Below are 23,499 nucleotides of genomic sequence, written 5' to 3'. Positions count from 1 at the left end.
TAAAAAGGGGCGCCTGGGTGGCTCAGTGGGTTGAGCCGCTGCCTTCGGCTCAGGTCATGATCTCAGGGTCCTGGGATCGAGTCCCGCATCGGGCTCTCTGCTCAGCGGGGAGCCCGCTTCCCTCGCTCTCTCTGCCTGCCTCTCCATCTACTTGTGATTTCTCTCTGTCAAATAAATAAAATCTTAAAAAAAAAAAAAAAAAAAAAAAAAAAAAAAAAAAATGGGTTAAAAAAAAGGGGGGGTGCCTGGGTGGCCCAGTGGGTTGAGCCTCTGCCTTCCGCTCAGGTCATCATCTCAAGGTCCTGGGATCGAGCCCTGCATTGAGCTCTCTGCTCAGCGGGGAGCCTGCTTCCTCCTCCTCTCTCTCTGCCTGCCTCTCCATCTACTTGTGATCTCTCTTTCTGTCAAATAAATAAATAAAATCTTTAAAAAAAAATGGGTTAAAAAAAAAAGTCCATAAATGTATCTTTAAATAGTCTTTAGAACTGGAAACAATGTTAACTGTGGTATTTTCTCTCCTCACCAACAACTACGATATGCTTTTCCTTCTATGAACTTTGTCTCATTACTGACCTACATTTATAATCAATCATTACAGTAGTTATTGAAGAAGCTGAGGATCTTTAATATAATTAAAAGTAATTGTTTCTACTACAAAGTTTTTCCCACAGGTATAAAATTGACTATACTATTATATTACAAATATAATCTATACATGTAAAAGAGAAGCAACAATTAAAATGCATTTCACTGTACAAATGAAAGATATTCCTTATTTTTCAATAAATTTCCTATGTAGCATGATAAAATTAAAATGTAACATGTTTTAATAGTTTTCAGTAAATTTAGGCAAGATGTATGTGTTCTTCCTTTTGGTAACATCAGATGCATTTAACATCTATACCTCTTAGCACTTGATTACTTTATTCTCCTAACTTTATAGAGATCAATCTCCTTAAGTTCTTAAGGCCTTGTATTTTCTTTATATTTCACAGTACACCAAGTATAAAGTGCCACATATTATATGACCAGAAAAATAAGCCACATTTTTGTGGACTGACTGATAATAGGGTTAAAAGTTTTTTTTTTTTTAATTAAACTTTCACATGACGAGAAAATTTAATGAGCCAAAGCAATGCAGCCTGCTTATGGCAGGCTATTTTGGCCTATTTTGGCCACACATCCAAAATACTTTTTATGAAGTACTTTTGAATACTGGCCTATAGATGATATTTTAATTCTCAGTATGAAACACAAATTACAAGTTACGTTAAAAAAAGACAAGAAAACAAAACAAAACAAAAAACAAAAAAAAACCTCAACATCTGCTGAAATATTTGTTTTCGTTTCTAAGGAAATGGAATTCAGGTGGGTGGGACAACAACAGAGAGAATGAAAAGATAATGATTACAGTTTAAGGTAAAAAGCATTCTGCTCAAGATACTAGATTGTAACAAAATAATAAGATACAAAGGAAGAAAATAAGCCTTCAGAGTCTCTACATTTTGCCTCTACTTCAGAGTTTGCAGATAAGAATTTTTTGGATGGCATATAGAGATTTCCTTCTAGACATCAGTTTTCCATCTAAAAGTGTGTATTAGTCAGTCTCCTAATTGGTATACTGTTAATTAGTAATGTTGCAATCCAGCTACATTTCAGCTCATGTATTTCATGTGAAGCAGATAACATAACATAAAATTAGGCTAGAGAATACCTCAGTAGGGAGTTGGCTTGTCTTTCTCCCATCCCTCTGGCTCTTGCTCTTTTTCTCTCAAATAAATAAATAAAATCTTTAGGCTGGGAAAAAAATCATCCCTTGTTAACTTGTACCTAATGCCATTACCAAAAACATAATATAATGACCTAAAAAGTGAGCTAGTATCACACAGAGAAGAACCAGGAAGAAAAGAAATCGTAACAGAGATTAAAGCCACAATAAGGAAATTCAAAGGATCAAAACAAACAAAAAAAATTAGTATGAATAAAGACATCAGGTATAGTCAAAAGAAAGTATATTTAAAAAGCACACAACTGGAAAGAAAAAATATTTGTTTAAAAATAAAACATCAGAGAAATTTCTGGCTGTGTTCTTCTCTGGGATTTTTTTTGGTTTCACATCTCACATTTTAGATCCATAATCCATTTGAGTTTATTCTTGTGTATAGTCTAAGAAAGTGGTCTAGTTTCATTCTTTTGCATGTAGCCTTTGCTGACACTGGTCATAGCAATATTCTTCGAGACATGTCTTCTGAGGCAAGAGAAATAAAAGCAAAATGCAAACTCTTGTGACTACATTGAAAACAGCAAAGGAAACAAGTAACAAAACTAAAAAACAAGCTAGGGAATGGGAAAAGATATTTGCAAATGACATACCCAATCGAGGGGAATTATCTAAAGTATATAAAGAACTTATACAACTCAATACCCAAAAAAAACAAATAACCCAAATAAAAAATAGGAAGACGATATGAACAGACATTTCTACATAAAACACTTTCAGACGGCTGACAGACACATGAAAACACTCATCATCAAAGGAATATGAATCAAAACAACAATAAGATAATCATGTCACACCTATCAGAATGGCTACAATAAAAAATGCAAGAAACAACAAGCATTGGAGAAGATATGGAAAAAAAAGAACCCTTGTGCACTCTTAGTGGGAATGCAAACTGGTGCAGCCACTGTGGAACACGATGGAGAGTCCTCAAAAAACTAAAAATAGAACTACCCTACAATCCAGTAATCACAATACCGGGTATTTACCCAAAGAATACAAAAACACTAATTCAAAGGGATATATGTACCCTTATATTTACTGCAGCATTCGTTACAAGATATGGAAGCACTCCAAGTGTCTACAGATTGCAGAATAAAGGAGATGTATTGTATATAATTAGAATATTATTCAACCATAAAAAAGAATGGAATCTTGCCATTTGCTCCAACGTGGATGGATCTAGAGAGTATACTGCTAAACAAAATAAGCCAGTCAGGCAAAGACAAATACCATATGCTTTCACTCATGTGTGGAATATTAAGAAACAAAACAAATGAATAAAGAAAAAAAGAGAAACCAAAAAAACAGATTCTCAACTTAGAGAACAGTAGATTACCAGAGGGGAGTTGGAGTGGGGGATGCGTGAAATAGGTGAAGGGGATTAAGAGTACACTTACCTTGATGCATTCTGAGTAATATATGGGACTCTGAATCACTCTACTGTACACCTGAAACTAATACAACATGTTAACTGCACTGGAATTAAAATAAAAAGAAAGAAAGAAAGAAAGAAAAGTATAGCCATACCAAATGAAAAAAATTAAAAATTAAAAAAACAAAACAATACTGAAAGGTCACAAACTTCACACACACACACACACATTATGTAATCAAACTCATGTCATATTCTGCATAAGTTACTGAATGTCACATGTTTGTGAAAAGAAAAATATACTCAGTCTGATGCTGGCAAAACTGAAAGCCAGAACGCCTTGAACTAACCTTTGCAATGCTCTAGGGAAAAGGAATGGGGTCCTAGACCGTTACACCTAGCCAAGCCATAGTGCAAGTACAAAGTAACAAACATTTTCAAACATAAAAATACTAAGGAGGGTCACCTGGGTGGCCCAGTGGGTTAAAGCCTCTGCCTTCGGCTTGGGTCATGGTCTCAGGGTCCTGGAATCAAGCCCCATGTCAGGCTCTCTGCTTGGCGGGGAGCCTGCTTCCCCCTCTCTCTCTCTGCCTGCCTCTCTGCCTACCTGTGACTCTGACAAATTAATAAATAAATAAAATCTTTTAAAAAAAATACTAAGGAAATATAGCACCCACAAACTCTTCTTGGAAGAAAAACAAAACAAAACTACTAGCTGAAAAAAACCTAGTCATCTAAGTAAAATATAAATTGGGAAAGACTGGGATTTTTTTCAGTTTTGTTCAATGCTGCATATTCAGTCAGCTTCTAAAATGCCACATGGCACTCAGTGGTGCTAAAGAATTCTCTAAATTAATCCATAAAGCACGAAACAGATTACAACAACAAAAGGAAGCAAGAACCACAGTAAAGAATAACTGATAACCAATGAATCCTTTCAATTGAGAACTATGACTAAAATACTGGAAATTTAGATCACAGAATAGAATAGGACTATTAATTTTAACAAAATCAAAAAATAGCAAATTGAGATTTCTGACAAGATGTTGACACAGGATCTACCTCCGTTAGAATTAAACCAGTGGTGGGGCACCTGGGTGGCTCAGTTGGTTTAGCATCTGCTGTCAGCCCAGGTCCTGGATAGAGTCTTGCATCTGGGTCCTTGCTCAGTGGAGAGCTTACTTCACCCATGGCCTGCTGTTCCCCTTGCTTGTGTGTGCTCACTCGCTTGCTCTCTCTTTCTCTCTGGCAAATAAATAAGATCTTTTAAAAAATTAAAAATTTAAAAAAGATAAAAAGCAGTTTTGGGGTGCCTGTGTGACTCAGTTGGTTAAGCATCTAACTCTGAATGTGAGGGATGTCTTGAGCTCAGGTCATGAATTCAAGTCCCACATTGGGATCCCTACGGGACACGGAAGTCTACTTAAAAAATAAAATGAAACAAAATAAAATAATATAATATAAAATAAAAAGAGCAGTTTCAGTTCAGCTTATGCCTCTCATCTTCATTTCTGGGACACCTAATACCTGCCACCTCATAAGAGGGATTAATATCAGAGCATCACAGAAGCAATGGTTTGTATAAGAGTCTGAAAAACATGGGTAGGGACTGACTAACCTCTGTCCTTGGCTACCTAACCATTCTTAATCAAAACCTCCAAGGTTGGGGCACCTGGGTGGCTCAGCTGGTTGAGCATCTGACTCATGGTTTTGGTTCAGGTCCTGATCTCAAGGGTTGTGGGATCGAGCCCTGCATTGGGCTCCTCACTCAGAGAGGAGTCTGCTTGAAAGATTCTCTCCCTCTGCCCCTTCCCCGACTCAAGCCTTCTCTCTAAATAAATCTTAAAACAAAACAAAACAAACAAACAAATCCAAAAACAAAACAAAACAAAATACAAACCAACCCCCGCCATTGGTAGATTTCCATCTAGATAGAGTATCTTTTTCCAGTGCTCTTTTCTGTAGGGGACTCTGTGTAAAGCTGAATCTGAAGAGTTCTTCCCCCCCCCATTTTATTTTATTTCTTTTCAGTGTTCCAAAATTCATTGTTTATGCACCACACCCCATGCTCTGTGCAGTACATGCCCTCCTTAATACCCACCACCCATCCCCATCCCCCATCCCCCCACCCTCCTGCCCTCCAAAACCCTCAGTTTGTTTCTCAGAGTTCACAGTCTCTCATGGTGTGCTTCCCCCTCTGATATCCCCTTTAAGGACACAAGGAGTGATATGATTATGTCATTTTTTAATGCCTGAGGCCCTTAAACAAATTGAAATCAATAAGATGTTATAAAATAGTGCAAATATACAAACAAAATAAAGAATAAAATCCAAGTAAACTGGCAAGTCAAGAGATACTATCAGATTACATTAAAAAGAAAAATCCAGCCATATACTATTTATAAAACATATACTTAAAGCATTAAGTACATAGTAAGGTTGAAAGTAAATGTAGAGAGCTAGACCTACTGAGAAAACACTAGCTGTAAGAAAGGTATAGCTATGTTAAAGTAAGATGAAGTAGACTTAAAATTGGAAGTCTCACTGAAAACAGAGAAGATCAATATATATTCATCAAGAAGGTAAAATAATTCTATATATGTATGAGCCTAATGGTATGTAGTCTCAAAATATATAAAATAGCATGTATTATATTAATAAAATGTTGAAAGAAATTGACAAACCTGCTTCTAGGTAAGATGAAGTAACTGATGGAAGACTAAATAACCCACTGACATCAACCAGAAAAACAAGATAAAATACAACAAAAGACACTGGAAAGTTCCTGCAGGAAAAAGGACTTGAGTTGCCAAGACTCTAGAGGGGTGAGAACCTGACAGATGTGAAATGGTCTTCTGCAGCTGTTTTTTCCCTTGTAGCTCTTTACAGGATCTCTGTATAGGGAGATGAAGAATCTAACCTTTGTCTGGGCAATAGGTTGCTGCTAATAAATAGCTCTTGTCCTGGGAGCTGAACACTGAAAACTCCAGGGGTTGATAAACTAGTGAGAAGGGAGGAGCAGAAACTGAGGTGGTCACTCTGAGGCTGTGTTCAGTAATATTCTGTAACTCCCTAGATTCACAAATTGGGTTTCCTAGGTCCCATTTTCCTACACTCTAGATCCCATGATATGCTTTCTATTTACCGTGTACACACAGACTACTGAATGTGCGCTTTGCTAAAATAATTGGAAGTATTCACTGTATTATGTTCTCATTTATAAAAGAAAATTGTCAGAGGGTCAGTGATCTGCGTTGCCGTAAAATATGTTTGTATTCAAATACATGTATGCTTGTAGCTTTCACTGTCTTTTAAAGGTAATAATGAAATGAAAATAATGAACATAAGATTGTCAAAGTGAGCATAAAACTGACGTCGATAATTCATATTTAAAAAAGGAACATTGGTGAATACTAAGCAAGGATCAGTACATAAAGAATAATCCAGTTTGCTTTGAATAACAGTAAGGCATTTAGGTATAAAGGAAAGATGGTAAAAGCCCCTTCCCTCAGTCCCCACCTTGCTCACCCAGATTGGCCAGGACCAATTATGATGTTGTTCATCCAATAATTTCGAAATGCATGACTGGATGACTCTACCAACTCCCAAGTAAATCTGCTACATCAAATAAAAATGGTAATTTCTCCATGGAAAGAAATACCAGTCTTTAGAATCTGATTCAGCAATATTAATTACTGTGATACTATAATTTTATTTCCATTTCAAATCATACCCTTCTCTAGAGGGGACAAAATACAAATTGCCAAATATTCTTTTTGTATTAATAAATTAAATATTAAAAGCCTGAACTTTTAAGACATATACACACACAAATAAGCTTTTTTTGGCAAGGTTATAAAGAGCTTGCATTAAAAAGCCAATTTTAGCTTTTAATCTAATTACACTGAAATGAAAAAAAGCTCCTTAAAAAGTTTCATCACCAATTTCTAAAACCAAGTAATTCAAAGTGGAGCTCTTTTTTTATGGGTTCTCAAATTAAAGTTTAGCAATTTGGCCCATATTAAATAACCAATTAAACACAAATCTGAGCAGCACCTGATTGGCTCAGTCGGTTTAAGCATCTGCCTTGGGCTCAGATCATGATTCTAGGATCCTAGGATTGAGTCCCATATCCAGCTCCTTGCTCAGCAGGGAGCCAGCCTACATTTCCCTATGCGTGCTACTTCCCCAGCTTATGTGCACACTCTTGTGGTCTCTCTCTCTCTCTCTCTCTTTCTCTGACAAATAAACAAAATCTTTAAAAATAAATAAATAAATAATGAATTGTTATCTGAAATTTGTGTTTTGTACATAGTTCTCAATTTCTAAAAGGAAATATTTTAAAAAATCAAATTCTTTTATACTATTCTATAATGAAACATACTCTTACCTTCAAAATAAAACCTGAACTAAAATGTTAGTGCTACATCCAGTTATCATTAAATTTCATATATTAAATCTCCAAATCTCATTGCTTCTGTCCAGGCAAGGGCTAGACAACCTGCATCTCCAATTGCTATTACTCCCAAATCTGATTCCGTGATCCCCACCAACCTCCTAGCTATACCCTCTACCGTTTTTTTTTTTTTTTTTTGCGAGGGAGCGGCTTGCATTCATATAAGCAAGCAGGTTGGGGAGAAGGGGTTTAGCAAAGGGAAAGGGAGACAGAGACTCCTAAGCAGGCTCCATAGCAAGCATGGAACCAAACCTGGGCCAACTGCAGAACCCTGAGATCATGACCTGAGCCAAATCCAGTCAGACACCCAACTGAGTCACCCAGTCCCTCCATTTCTAATCAGCCTACATTGTTGTTAACCTGGACTTCAAGCTCTGTAATTCCGCTCAAATTTTCACCTCTGCTAGAAAACAGTGTGCCCCCATCTCTTAAACAATCTTCCCCAGTTTAATGGCACCTTCTGTGACAGCAACCTCAGGAATACTCTTACCATCACAATCACTACTGGGAGTTGGGAGGGAGTAAAATCATACTGAGTTTTGTTTAAGTATGAGCCTCTTCTAGTCTATACTTTATGTTTTTTTTAGAGAAAGACCTTCATGCATTTTTATATCCCCAATATCTAGTTACTATTTGGAATAGAATTCAATATAGTCCATTCAGAAAATATTTACTGAGTATCAAATATACTCCAGACAACTTTCTAGGTTCTAGTGAAAAATCTCTACATCTCTACGACTGGTCTCACGGAGCTTGCATTCTAGTTGGGGAAGCCTACATCACACAATGAATGAGGAATATGTAATATACAGCAGTTATATGAAGTCCTTAATAAAAAAAAAAGAGAGTGAGAGAGAGAGAGAAAGCAAGGAAGTAAGTACTATCATATGGGATTAAGATTTGAGAAAGACTTAATGAGATGATGACAATAACAGCAACTGCAACAGCAGTATTTATCATATGCTAACCAATATCCTAACTGCTTTATATGCAGTTAGGAACAGCAACAAAGGCAAGCCAACAATAATCTCATTATTATCCTCAAAAGGAAACTGAAAGACTAAGAAGGTACCTACCAAGGTCACATAGCAAAGTCAGTCAAGTTGTCTAACCCGGGCATGCTTTTAACAGTTATGCACAACCACAGTTCAGCTCACTTTTTTTTTAAGGTTTTATGTATTTATTTGTGAGAGAGAGAGCGAGTACGAGCAGGGGGAGAGGAAGGAGAGGATGAAGCAGACTCCTTGCTGAGCAGGGAGCCCAACTCTGCTGGAGCTCAATCCCAGGACTCTGAGAACATGACCTGAGCCCTGAACCAAAGGCAGATGGCAAACCAACCGAGCCACTCATGTCATGAGATACCATGACAACAGGTGAGTGCTTGCTGTGAACAAAAATGATAAACACTGAGGCGCCTGGGTGGCTCAGTGGGTTAAAGCCTCTGCCTTCGGCTCAGGTCATGATCCCGGGGTCCTGGGATCGAGCCCTGCGTCGGGCTCTCTGCTCAGCGGGGAGCCTGCTTCCTCCTCTCTCTCTGCTTGCCTCTCTGCCTACCTGTTATCTCTGTCTGTCAAATAAATAAATAAAATCTTTAAAAAAAATGATAAACACTGACAACTTCTCAAACTTATTCTTAAAATAAGTTTTAAGTTTCTGTATGATAATTACCAGAGCAGAAATTACACAAGACAATATCACAAAATCACATGGATACATCTTGTAAAGAAGTAATCTGAAACAAATAAAAACAGTGTAGACACTATCATTCCAATAATAGTTGAATGTCATATATCACAGTTTATAATGTAAAACAAGTTACTACAACTTCCAATTTTCCATATTAACAAGAAGGGTTAAATGAAATGACTGATTCAAACTCCTCTTTTCAAATATCTCAACTACATTTTACAAAGCAAATAGATAACACTTAATACAATTGCTGATGATAACTGAAGACCTGATTGACCCAAGAAAAACCACTCCCTAATGCCTTCTCCTGCTATACTAGCTTGTTAATTATGTGCTTAATCAGTGAATGCCAACAAATTAGAATGCAAAATGAAACAAAGTGCTCCTGACATAGTATTAACATTCCCTGTATCAAGTCTTAAGAGCCTAAAATTCTAAGCATCTCCTCAAGTCTTGATAAAAAAAAAACCTCAACCTAATTATGAAGAAAATTTCTGCTTTATGTTTGAACTTACCAAATTTCACTGGATACCTCTGCCCTGAGTATAATGCAGTGTGAAAGAAAAGAGGTTTGTATATGCAAACAGCTTTTAAAATCAATCCAGATTAAGGGGAAAATTAAACAGGCAATAACCAAAAATAAGTCTATAAACATAATAAGTGGTGCATGTTTGCTCAAATATTAATTTCATTTTGTAATGAAATTACAGCATGGCCTGGTACAACCTGTTTTGCTGGTAAAACTGTTTTGATTACAAAATGGGGAAGTGTTTTGAGATTCCAGGAGGACGGGGCTCCTGGGTAGTTCAATCAGTTAAGTGTCTGTCTTAGGCTCAAGTCATGATCCCAGGGTCCTGGGATGGAGCCCCACATAGGACTCCTTGCTCAGTAGGAAGGCTGTTTCTTCCTCTTTCTCTGCCTGTTGTTCCTTTGTTCCTCCTGCTTGTTGCTTTCTCTGTTTAAAAAAAAAAAAAGAAGGGAGTGATATGACTGGGTTTAATCATCAGCTACATTTGAGATAGGAAGACCTACCTGGAAATGTTTTCTAGGTAGAATCATCTTTATCTTTTTAAAAGATTTTATTTATTTATTTATTTATTTAAGAGAGAGAGAGAGAGAGCGCGCACGTGGGGGAGGAGGAATGCAAGGGACTAGCTCAGATGCAGGGCTCAATCCCGGACCTTGAGATCATGACCTGAACCCAAAGCAAGAACTGGATGCCTCAGGCACTGAGCCACCCAGGCACCTTTAGAATAATCTCTATCTTGAGGTTATATCTAGGATATTCTCCAGAGGTATATAATCAGGGCACCCAAACATCATAGACTAATATGAAAATAAGACACCAGCTTCCTTCTCATTGGCTAACTCCCTAACTTCTGATTTGATTCTGGGGGAATAGGAAGGACACATTTGTTCTCACGCGAGTTTGCTGTTTTGTATTACTAACTAAATTCACATAAATGTGCAAGAGATTGCTAGAAATTTTAATCTTACAAATCTGAAACTCTATGCTCAGGGAAGAACAACCCCTTTCCTTCCACCCCTCAGCACTGGGAGCCATGGTTCCACTTTCTGTTTGTAGGAATTTGACTACTTTATTTTTTAATTTTATTTTTATTATTATTTTAAGATTTTATTCATTTATTTGATAGACAGAGATCACACGTAGGCAGAGAGGAGGAAGCAGGCTCCCTGCGGTGCAGAGAGCCCAGTGCGGGGTTCGATTCCAGGACCCTGGGATCATGACCTGAGCCAAAGGCAGAGGCTTTAACCTACTGAGCCACCCAGGTGCCCCTATTTTATATTATTTTCAACCCCTTTAGAGATCTCATATAAGGGGACTCAGAAAATCTGGTGTGTGTGTCAGTGTGTGTGTGTATGTGACTGGCTTATTTTGCGTAACGCAATATCCTTAAGTTTCATTCATATTGTAACGTGTGACAGAATTTCCTTCTTTTTAAAGAATAATATTACATTTTCTTTACTCATTCACACCACATTCCCTCAGCCCATCCATCCATCCATGGACTCCTGTCAATAGTGCCCTATGAACCTAGAAATGCAGAAACCCCGTTCAGATCGTGATTTCAGTTTTCCGCAATACAGAAGTGGGATTACTGGATCATAGAGTATTTTTTAATTTTTGGAGGAAACTTCACACCATGTTCCACAGCAGCTGCACTGTTTCACATTCCCACCCATCTGCGCTCCAATTTGTTCACGTCCCTCCACAGCCCTGCCCGCTACCAGAAGTCTTCGTGACAGGAAGGGTAGGCTGATGCGGCAAGCTTGGTAGTCGTCGTCTTTGAAGAAATTGCCACAGTTTTGTATCAACCACCACCCTGATCAACGTGCATCAATACTGAAACGAGACCTTCCTCCCAGCTAAAAGATTACAGCTTGCTAAATGCACAGATGACGGTTAGCAGTTTTCAGCAAGAAAATATTTTTTAATTTGGGTGCCTGGGGGACTCTGTTGGCAAAACAATGGCCTTCAGCTCGGGTTATGATCCCAGAGTCCTGGGATCGAGTCCCACATGGGGCTCCCCGATCCACGAGCAGTCTGCCTCTCCCTCTGTTCTTCCCTCTCATGCTCTCTCTCACTCTCACTCTCTCTCTCAAATAAATAAATATAATCTTAACAAGACATATTTTTTAAACAAGGCTTAATTTTTATTTGTTTAGAGTAAATGCTATTGCACACTCACAAGACTGCAGTGTCGTGGGATAAAACACCTTTTATATGCACTGGGAAACGTGAAAAAAATGATTTCCAGAAAAAATATTAATGAATGAATTATGTGCTTTATGTTGACATTTGCATTATTGTGGTGGCCTGGAACTAAATCGGCCTGCCCTGGGCCCTGATGGCACCACTTTCCCCCTCCTCCCTCCAGGCAGGCCCAAGAGTGCGAACAGCTCCCCCTGTTGTTAGCATCTGGGAGTCTCCCTCTGCTTTTAGCCTTGCTTTCTGCTTCCACAGCTCCAAGGAACAGAGAGCAAGCATCTATCTGATAGATTGGGCAATTCTCCTTTTGTGTATATACGAGCTAGGTATATTTTGCATATTATACAAATTGTGTGAACATCATTTCTTTCTCTCTTTAAAATTGTTTTAAAAATTGGCAGCTTTCTTTACTGTTCTATTACTCTCTGTTACCGCCAAACTGACTAAAAGTGCCTCCCATGGGGAAGGTCTGTTTGCTTGCCATCTCTGAAAAACTTTTATTTTCGCTACATAAAATTGAGATATGTCTAAACATTTAGCAAACAATATCGTAAACAAAAGGAAAAAAGTTTTAAAAAGTTAACAAAGGGTGAAAAAATTGTAACTTTAAACTCTGCTAAGATAATCAAAATTTTATGAAGTTGGAATAGGAAATTGTTTTAGGGTTTTCTTTTCTCCAGTTTTTCAAATCAAAATTTATTCAGATACATATTAATTGACTTGTGGAGATGTCTAATACAAGCTTATGAGTAAGAAAACAACACACAAAAATGTTCATGCCATAGAAAAATGTTCTTAAAAAAAATGTTGATTATTTTAAATGTTTGTGTCCATGCCAAATTTTGATAATTGTTAAAGTAACTGGAAATCTTTAACTTAAATCTTAAACTTAATATTTTCTAGTTCTAGAGGGTGAAAATAATACATCTGTAAGAATTATAGGAAATGACACTTTAATGGAAAAATACTATCTGAAAACTATAATGCTAAATCTACTTGAATAAAAGCAATTGTACTATCAATTAAATAACTATCTAACTATCTATCTAAATAATACCTAAACTAACAAGAGATAATTCAAAATAACTTTAAAGACAGAAAACACATGCAGATGTTATGCTGTGGTTGTGGGAGTTCAGGACCGGCCTGCGGTGAGCTCAGTCAAATCCACAGGGGTCTCTGGTGGTGTGGCCCAGCTGCCTGGGCCCTCAAGTCCTGGCTCTTCTCCTTCTTGGGGGTGCTGATGATCCAGGGGTTCTCTCACACTACGGGGCCTCTGTGGGCAGCTGGTGGAGGAGCAGGAGTAAAAGGGCCACTTGGGAAAAGCTGGAAGTTGGACTCTGCTTTGGCCAACATTTGCCTGTTGTAATCACTTTCTTTCTTTAGCTCCTTGAGGCTTCTCTCGGTCAGCACAGCTGCCATCCAGCTTTCCTGAGCTCTCTTTGCATGGAAGAGGATCCCCTTTTGATAGTGTATGGCATTTTCCTCCAATTGTCTCCTGGTGTCTTCAGCGATCTCCTTGTAGAAGTCTCGAGTCTGAGACATGGCCTTGATGTTTCTACGTGTGCAGGAAAGATTCCACTTAATGTCTGCACACTGCTCTTCTGCCTCAGACCATTTTCTCTCAACGGGGCTGATGCATTCTTGATATAATTTAGGCAGAGTTTGAAGCTTCTGTTTCAGCTGCTGAATCTCCTCTTCAAGCTGTGAATTTTCACGCTGCAAAGAGGCCTCCTTGGCTTGAAGATCTGTTATTTGTCCCATAAGCTCCTCATTCATTTGCTTTCCTTCCTGCAATTGTCTGGCTAGTTCCTGCTTTTCTGCTTCAGCACTTTGAAGGGAAACCTTGGAATCAGCATCATCAGTGACACCCTTCAGATCACCCTCTGACATGTGGATGGGGCCATCGTCATTTTCTGTTTCCCTCTTTTCCTCGACCTCACAGTTGACATGACCCAAATGATCTCCAAGGTGTGTGGGCCCGGGGAAGGTCTTCAGCAGGTTTTCACTCACGGGTACTAACTGGCTGACTTTCTCGTTCAGGGCCTGTTGGAATCCTGCGTTTGACTGTTCAAGCCTTTCTTTCTCCTGCTCGATTTCTTGGAGTCTCTGCTTCCATGTCGCAGTTTCTTGGGCGAGCCGTTCTGGACTCTGGAGATCAGGAGGGTTTTTATTCACATCACCCAGGGTTTTCTCCCCAAGGTCTTCATTCTCTTCTGAGGCTTTGAAGATGGGTCTGTCACCAGTCTCTTGAGACAGTTTAGAAGGCTGGCCCTTCAGTAACTTTTTCAGAAAGTTAAGAGTATTCTGAAGAGACAGCCTACAGTGGTTTGTATTTATTGCTGATAAGCAGGAGGATTTTAAGTTGGGAAGACTGGCCTCCTCCCCGGGCAGACCTCGGGCATCATCAGCTTGTGTCAGCGGTTCCATATTCTTACTGCCTTTTCCAGAGACTTCAGCGTGGGCAAAACACCTTTTGCCTGACACCTTCACACTTCTCTAAAATGTGTTGTTTCTTCACTGGCAAAACCAGTATCACAGTTTATACCAGGATCTCCCAGGGAAATCCACGGAGACCTGAAACATATCTCCAGCTTTCAGAAATCACCAGCAGAGGACCGCACAGGTGGTCTAGGACCAAGTGGAAAGTGGATCTATGGTAGGCAGGAGGCCATCCAGGGCTGTGGAGAGCTCCCCAGCTCTGCCTCCAAAGGCCAGTGTTCTCTGGGTCTCAACTGAAGGCTCAGAACCTTGGGGGGTGCTCTACTTCTAAGGTAAACAGTTGCCTGACAACCAGAGCACAGCAGTTGCATTGGGGAATGGGGAGGCCAGCCAGATTCTAGAACACAGTTGCTCTAACTTTGCCTTGAAATAAAAAGTGATCTCACTTCTACAGGCATGGGGGGAGGTGGAAAGACTGATTGTAGCCAGGTGTCCAGCCACTGAAGGCCCACGTGACCTGACAGGAAACCTACGGGTCAAAGCAGGGCCAGACCTTGTCCATTCTCTCAGGACTCCCACCTGTAAGTGAGGTTCATTCTCCTGATTTAAATCTTCCTTCTGCTTCAGAGAAGCCTGGCACTGTCCTCCAAGGTCTCAGGGATCTGCCTCCTTTGAGGTCCCCTCAGCTACTCTGGGCAGGCAGCTTCCCAGGAGTGAAAGGGTCTCCCCAAAGGTATTAATTAAGACAATGGATTCTAGCTCTAGCAAGTCAGAAGAATCAGCTGGAGCTGGCAGAGTCTCATGAATTCATGAATTTTCTGTGGAGCCAGCATGTCCAAGAATATTTGGAAGGGATTAACTCTGTTCTAGGGGTGACTGCAGTGGTCCATGTGGTTCATTTCCAGAAGCGGACCTGTGGGGAGAGGGCAGGTCCTTTTTTGGGCTCACCTTTTATTTCATTAAACCCTGTCTCACTCCCCAGGCATCTCTCTGGCAGACACAGCTCAGAACCCGTGAGCTAAAATGTTCATTCTTAGAAAGGGTTAATAATTATGGTGACTAACATAACACAATAAAAAAAGAAGAAAAGAAAGGTTAATAAAACTGACATAATCTCAGGGATCAAGGAAAAAAAAGACATGAAGTAACAATATAAGGAATGGAAGACAAAATATAAAAGAGAATATGAGCAATATGAAGAAAATTAGAGCATATGACCATTGAATATCAATAATATTAACAATTTAATAAAATAGAGAATTTCTTGAAAAACCCAACTTACCCAACTGGCAGAAAAAGTAGAAGAGTAGGAATCATTCTATCTCTTACAGAAATTAAATATTTACTTTAAAAAACTCTCACACAGTAAACTCCAAGTACAAACAGATTTACTGGTAAACTTTTCCAAGTATTCAAAGAAGAAATATATTACTATTACACAAACTTCTCCAGAGAACAAGAAACAACACTTCCCAACTCATTTTATAAGGCCAGCATAACTTGTCATAACCTAAGAATGACATTACAAGAAAAAATAATTTCAACTAAACTAACACACACACACACACACATACTCACAAAAATAAAAAATGGGGTAAGAACAATCAAATCAATTGATATATATAAAGGTGTATTTCAAGAAATACATTTTTAAAGCATTCAAATGCTTTAACATTTGAAAATCAACCAACATAGGATACTACATTAAAGAAAAAAGGGGATGGAGATGTGGGGCTCGATCCCAGGACCCTGAGATCATGACCTGGACTGAAGGCAGAGGCTTTAACCCACTGAGCCACCCAGGCGCCCATCTCCTAAGTGAATATTGACACTTGGTTTCACTTGGAAAGAAAAATGACAAGAACAACCACTCAGTCATGCAGAATACCATGGTAGAGAATTTCTACTACCAAGTATTAAACTACAGTAATTAAAATAGTACAGAATTGAGCCAGGATATAAAATACACAAATGGAACAAAACAGAGTTCAGAAACAGCCCCACATGTGTATGATTCCTTGATTCACAGCAAAGGTAACCCCTGTCATGCAATGGAGGAAGGATGGTTCTTAAAACAAACTGTACTGGGTGAACTTAATATTTATCAGGAAAACAAATCTTAACCCCAACACCTCAAACCATACACAAAACTAAATTCAAAATGGATAAGAGATCTAAAACATGAAAGGTAAAAAGCAGAAGAAAGCATAAAAACAATCTTTATGGACTTATGATAGGAAAGTATTTCTCCAACACAATACAGAGCATTAGCCATAAAGGAAAAAAAAGAAGAGAAACTGGACAACATTAAAAAAAAAAAAAAAGGATTGAAAAAGTGAAAAGGCAAGCCATGATATGAGGGAAGTTATTTGAAATGCACATAATAAACAAAACACTCAGAATATATTATATACAGAATGTATACTAATAATTACTAAGAAAAAAGCAGTCAAGGAGACTGCCTAAGAAAAGGTAGTCAGGTACGACTTAACAGGTAGGACATAAAAGAAGGTATCTAAAGGGCCAAGAAAGATATGAAAAGGTGATCAACTTCATCAAACATCACAGAAACTTAAAATTAAAATGTTACTTTTGCTCACCCACCAGAACAGCTAAAATGAAAGGGATAAAAACTAGTAATGGTGAATATTTAGAGCAGCTGAGCAGCTGGAAATTTCACACCCTGTTAGCAGAGCAAAAATTATAAATCAGTACAACCACTTTAGAAAACTATTGTTATTAAAGCTATCACAGGCATATTCTCTGACTTAGCAACTGTACCCCTCGGTATACACCCAAGCATTCATAGGTACCAAAGACACACATGGGAGTATTCAAAATAGCACTCTTTATAATAGTCTCAAAGTAGAAAACAACCCAAAATTCTATTTACAGTAGAAAAAATAAGTGTACACATTGTGTTCTATCCACTCAATGGGATATCATACATCAATGAAAACATATATGAATATGTAGATTTATAAAATACATCTACATATATACCCACATGCAACACTAACATTAATTTCACAAACATAATGTTGCCCAAACGAACACATGCTGTTCACATAAATTCAAAACCAGGGGTAATTTACCTATGTGTTAGAAAGTTCAGTTAATGACTTTCCTTCCTTGGGGCAGGGAAATAATGCCTGGGAGACAAGACAGAGAGTTTCTGGGGTGGTGCACTGGGATATGCTGGTTACATGGCCATGTACTTTTTGCAATAACTCTCTTAGCCACACTTAGGATTTGTGTGCTTTTCTTTTATGTTATACTTTAATACAAAATTTACTTTTTAAATAGAAACACATTATGCCAAGAAGGACCAACACAAGGTTTCACCAGAAGCTCCCAAATGGAAGTCAAGTGAAAGCTTCCAAGTAGAAGTGAAGTGAGGTGAAGCAGCTCTTAAATGCATGGTAGTGTCAACCCCACAAGTTTTAACTCACTGTTCTAATGACTTGAAGTGTGATTTTATCTTAGTAGCTCCAAAAATCCATCATTAAAAACTCTATTCGCTATTACCTCCATCAGTACTGCTCGCTAAACAACCCCAGAGGTTGGTAGTTCCTTCCATAAACCCTCCCAGCACCTAAGCTTAGCATCTATCTGCCACATAGTTAAATTTCTTCTAGGCTATATGTTTTTATATGTTTTTAATGTTTTTAATGTTATATGTTATATGTTAGGCTATATGTTTTTATATGTTTTTAATGAGTCTCCAGTGCTTAACAGTCTCTCTCTGATATGGTAAATATTCAAATTTGGATGAATAAGTGACACATATTCTCTTCAGCACAGAAACCTTTTCCCCCCATTTTAATGCAAGAATAATGAAACTTTTAACTTAAAATCCACAAGTTAAAAATGACAAATTACGTCTGTGCCTAATCAAACCTGAAAACCAAATTGTCTAACTACTTCCACAGTATGGTTTCTGCATTCTTTGCCAAAATCTCCTGAGAAGAAATTCAGACACCCTTACCCTTGCCTCATCCGGCAGCTTAGTAAGAAAATGACTTAGGTAAACTCAACATATTAATTATTAATTCAGGCTAATTCTAGTTGCTGAGTATAGTGGCAAGCTTCATCTTTTAATAATATCATTTCCTTAGCTTAAAAGCTCCATTACACAGTCACTTACATATGCCTAGCTCCTTTTTCTCTCTGAAGATGGGACGTCTTTTCCACTGGTAGACCCAGTGTATCTATGCTGAATTTAAACATGACTCTCTATGGGATAATGAGAGTTCAGGGAATGTTACATCCTCTGCCAGTTCTCTGCTTTTATGTTATTCCCCGAATAAACCCTATTTTACATTAATATTGCATGTGTTCATGAAGCAGGTCCCCCATGTTCCCTCTATGTGACACAATCCTCAGATTTATGAAGGGACATTTACTTGCAAGCTTGCTTAGAATCATGATGGAATAGTTATTTTATCACTCTCCCCTGTTTTATCAACCTTCATAAAGAATCATACTGTGTGAGCCTTACATTTTATCAGAAGAATTTTCACGAGATGAAACAGGAGTTCTCTTCATTTAGGTCCAGTGACAACTCTAATCACTTCCACTAACTTCTCTATCAGCTATTCAGCTGAGTTTTGTCTCCAATTATATCCATATTACCAGATGAATGACCACTCAGACTCTGCAGATTTTATCTTTAGTGCTGTTCTGTTCCTGGTAAGCTTCCAGAAACCAGCTTTTCTGGAAACTTCTCCTGAGAGACATACTTTCCAGAGTAGAATCTACCCCTCCTGCATATGCTGTGACTACTAGATTATTTACAATATTCTATGAAACTATTTTTCCTTCTTTCCTGTAAACCAAGAGCATGGCAAACTTCTTCTTAGAAGGCCAGGAGTAAAGATTTTAGGCCTATGGGCAACTACACAATTATGCTGTTACAATGTGAAATCAGGCACAGACAATATGTAAACAAATGCACATGGCAGTTTTCTAACAATGATTTGTTTGTCAAAAGAGCCAGCGTGCCCATGAACCACAGTTTGCCAATCCCTGCTCTAAACTCTTACAATTTCTGGTCTTCATATATCAGTATTATAATTATCTTGAACTTATAAGGGTTTATTGACACTGGTGCTAAAAATTAAGTTCAATATATTTTATCAATTAAAACTGAGATCAATATAGTAACTGTTCTGGGAATATTTGTGATAATATGAGTTATAAAAAAATTCTCTTTATTTGTTGGTTAACCAGAAAATTTAAGTGACTAAAGTACATTCACTGATAATCATAGTTAACTTAGGTATTCCCTAATTATGAAAATAGAGGTGATAATTTATAATAATAATTAACCTATTAAAAACAAACATAATCAAATGAACAAAAGACTAAGTATATTACAATAAATCTACACAATGGACAGTAATGGTGGGACTACAGTGATCTCTTCTTTTCCCCTATATTTTCTAGAACCAACATCTATGATTTTTGTAATAAGAAAAAGTTTCTTTAAAGCACATGATGACAAGCTAAAAGTGTTTAAATTTTTTATTTAGTTTGAAAATAAAAATAGACTTGGAATTAAATTTAAGAAAAACTCAACCATTCTATCCTATGCTCCTCTTTTAAAAAAAATATTTACATCAAGAATAAATAAGTTAAAATTTTCATTTACCTGTCGGTTCCTTTCGTCCACTATGCGTGTGATTTGAATTTTCTTCCACCCCATTTTCAATCACCTTTCCTTCCTTATATTCCAAATATTTAATTCAAAATGTATTTTCTTCAATACCCTAATGCAGTGTACACAGCTTCTATTATTTCAGCTTCTGGTGCAAGGGCTACAGCTGAAATTTTCTATAAGATCTAAAAGAAAACACAAATTAGAATATTTAAGTTCTGTAAGTTTGTAAATCATGGAACTATTATACAAATTTCAAACTTACCTCTACGCTGCACATAGGCACATATTAGTTGAAATTCCTGATTACATATTGGTAGTTAAGTAGAAGCTTTGTTAACTTCACCCCTAAAAATTCCCTTGAATCTTTTTGTGCTTCTAGCTCTGGCTGAAAGAATACAATTATAAGCTTTCAGTTTTTCTCAATGCATATAGTAAAAGCAACAAGAGCCAATACTTATTGGGATTTTTCTATGTGCCAAGTATTTTTCCATGTACCTGATATATCTTAACTCATTCAATCCAAACAGCAATCTTTTTGGTTATAATTATCATCACCATTTTATAAATAAGGATACTGAGGCAGAGAGATCCTAAATAATATGTCCAAGGTAACACACACAGTAAAGGGCAGGGCTTGGAATATGAACTCAGGGACTCTGGCTCCAGAATTTCTCTTCTTGGAAAATATCCTTGGAAATATCCTTGGAAAGTTTCTGATGTCCTCCATGTCAAAGGATGAACTAATAATAATCTGGGTAGCCCCAATCTGCCCTTACAAATGATTCTTACAAACTGCCCTAGCTACCACCCAAATTACTGTCAATCCATAAAGGCACCATATGATTTCATAATAATGTCCACTTATTAAATGAAAGACTGTTCCTTTTAGCCATTTAATAAAATCCTCCTAATTTATCAAGATTCAGTTCCCCCGGATAGAGTAAACCATAGCACCTTATACTCTGTGGCTATTTGTATAATAAATTCTAAGTCCGTATTCCTGAGACCGTGAATCCTTCAAGAACAGGATTTTTTTTTTATTCCATTTATCTCTGTAATTCAATGACTGGCAATGATATAATCTGTCATGTTCCGAATGACAGTTGTGTCAAAGACCTAGTGTTTTCAAAACTTACATAATAAAATATTTACAAGGGAATAAAAGACAAATACTAAAATACAATAATAAATTCTCAGGGTAATTTTATTCAATTATTTCTAATATTGTGCATATACAGCCATAAAACTTTAAAAGTACTGTGCAAATCCATGTTTGATTAAATCTGGCTTTTGCTCAAAAGCAGTGAATTTTTCATTTCTTAACACTACCATCATAACTATAAGCATGGCATGTCTTACGTATCTTCCCTTGTATTCTTTCATTTCTTCATTCATACAAACATTAACTGAACATCTATTAACAATTGATAACCTATTAACTGATCACCAACTTGCAAAAGTATTGTACTTCCAAAAACTGAAGTAGGCACATAGAGTAAAATATTTAAAAAGAAAAAAGGCATGGTTTCTGATCTCACTGAGTTCATAGTTTAGAGGGGAAAACAGACATTAATCAAACTACCATATAAATGAGTCCAGAAATTAAAATTAGGATGTTAGTTTATTTGACCTAAATTCACAAGTTAGGTAAGGCTTCCTTTGGAATGTGCCTCAAACCTGAGTATGAAGGTATACATTCTAAGCAGAGAGAATACCATGTGCATGGAAACAGGAAACATTAGAAAAACTGAAGGATGGCTAGTCAACTGGTGGGAACCAAACAAACAACTGTGCTGTAAAATGTTTTTGCTTCCTCATGAGACTGCAATATAAACCAATAAAAGTCAGTTTATTCAAATCATGTTCCTTAACAGATCACACTGCATTCAATTCCCATTATAAAAATTTGAACTGTAGTAGACAAGATAAATATTCGTGCATTTCAATTCTAATGCCTCTAATGCCTCTAAGGTGTATGTACTCTACTCTCTTTTAGAATCTGAAAAATTCTGAATTCTATTAGACCATATCTAAGCATTTTGCTTTTGACAATAGTTGAATAGGTTACTTCAACTTTCTCTCTTAAGATTTATTTATTTCAGAGGGAGGGTGAGAGAACATAAGCAAGCACAAATGGTGTGGGGGTGAGGGGACAGAGGTAGAAAATCTTCAAGGAGACTCCGAACTGAGCGCGAAGCCTGACCGAGCGCTCAATCCCACAAACAATGAGATCACAACCTGAGCCAAAAGTAAGTCAGATGCTTAACTAAGTCACCCAGGAGCCCCAAACCAACCTTCTAATAATGAGAAAACAACAAGAAAAGTAGTCTATTCAAAACCACTGGAGAACTTCCAAGACAGAATTGAAGGGCTGAAATCTGGAAGAAATAGATGAGATCGCACTTCAGATTCATTCTCCCCCTAGTCATTAGTAGATTCTTAAAATATTGCCTGTGCCCCATGTCAGGTTCCCTGCTCAGCAGGGAGTCTGCTTCTCCCTCTTCCTCTCCATGTACCCCCCATCCACTCGTGCTCTCTCTCTCACTTTTTCTCAAATAAATAAGAGTGTGTGTGTGTGTGTGTGTGTGTGTGTGTGTGTGTGTGTGTGTTTATTTTTAGACCCAAAAACGCTGGCTGAGAGGCTGAGAAGCTAAACAGAGCTTTCAACAGATCTTCAGTAGGACACAAAAATAGATGCAAGGTCTGCCAAGGAATAGCCCAGCCCCAGTAAACACACCGGGAGTAGGGAGGGAATCCAAAAGACTATACCCTAGGTATAAACGTAAACTAGAAATGGACCAGACCAACAAGGAGGAAAGTATAGCTTCATATCATCTCAATCCCTGATTAGGTTAAGGAATCTGGGCTACCTAGTGTCATTAGCCTAGCTGCAGGCCAATAAAAACTTCTGTAAAGATTTTAGCAAAAGTATATCTTACCAGCAAAACTTAACATCATCTAGAAATTTAAATGATCTTATCATTCTTATACAAAATGTCTAAAAATAAAAAATAACCAGTCAAGACCTGACTTGAAAACTAAGATTTTAAAATGGCAAGAAATCAGACCTATAGTAGATCCAAGTAATGGTGTTATCAGAAAAGAACTTTAAAATATGTTAATGTGTTCAAAGAATTAATAACGACTATTAGCAGATAATGCTAAAAGTATGGAAAACAACTGAAAATTCAATTCTGGAAACAGAAAATAAAAAAATAAATCATAATAGGTTAGAATACAGCTGAACGATCAATGATCCACAAGCTAAGAAAGAGGAAAATACTTATACTCATGCCCAAGAAGACATAAATTGGGAAATACAGAAAAGAGTGTGAAAAACTTATGACACATGGATCCAAAATGC

At 37.5% G+C, this 23,499-nt stretch overlaps 1 protein-coding gene across 1 annotated transcript in view; it reads right to left on the bottom strand.

Annotated features, from left to right (window-relative positions):
* Positions 1-20,297, bottom strand: part of LOC131835660 (myocyte-specific enhancer factor 2A-like) — a 143,520-nt gene extending 123,223 nt beyond the window's left edge. Inside the window, 1 exon segment of the mRNA XM_059180093.1 lies at positions 20,127-20,297. Coding sequence (XP_059036076.1) covers positions 20,127-20,180 — 54 coding nt within the window. The 5' untranslated portion in view covers positions 20,181-20,297.
* Positions 20,298-23,499: the final 3,202 nt, after the last annotated feature.

Source organism: Mustela lutreola, chromosome 7 (assembly GCF_030435805.1).
Source record: "Mustela lutreola isolate mMusLut2 chromosome 7, mMusLut2.pri, whole genome shotgun sequence".
Lineage (NCBI taxonomy): Eukaryota > Metazoa > Chordata > Mammalia > Carnivora > Mustelidae > Mustela > Mustela lutreola.
This window is presented reverse-complemented; position numbering and strand designations above follow the sequence as displayed.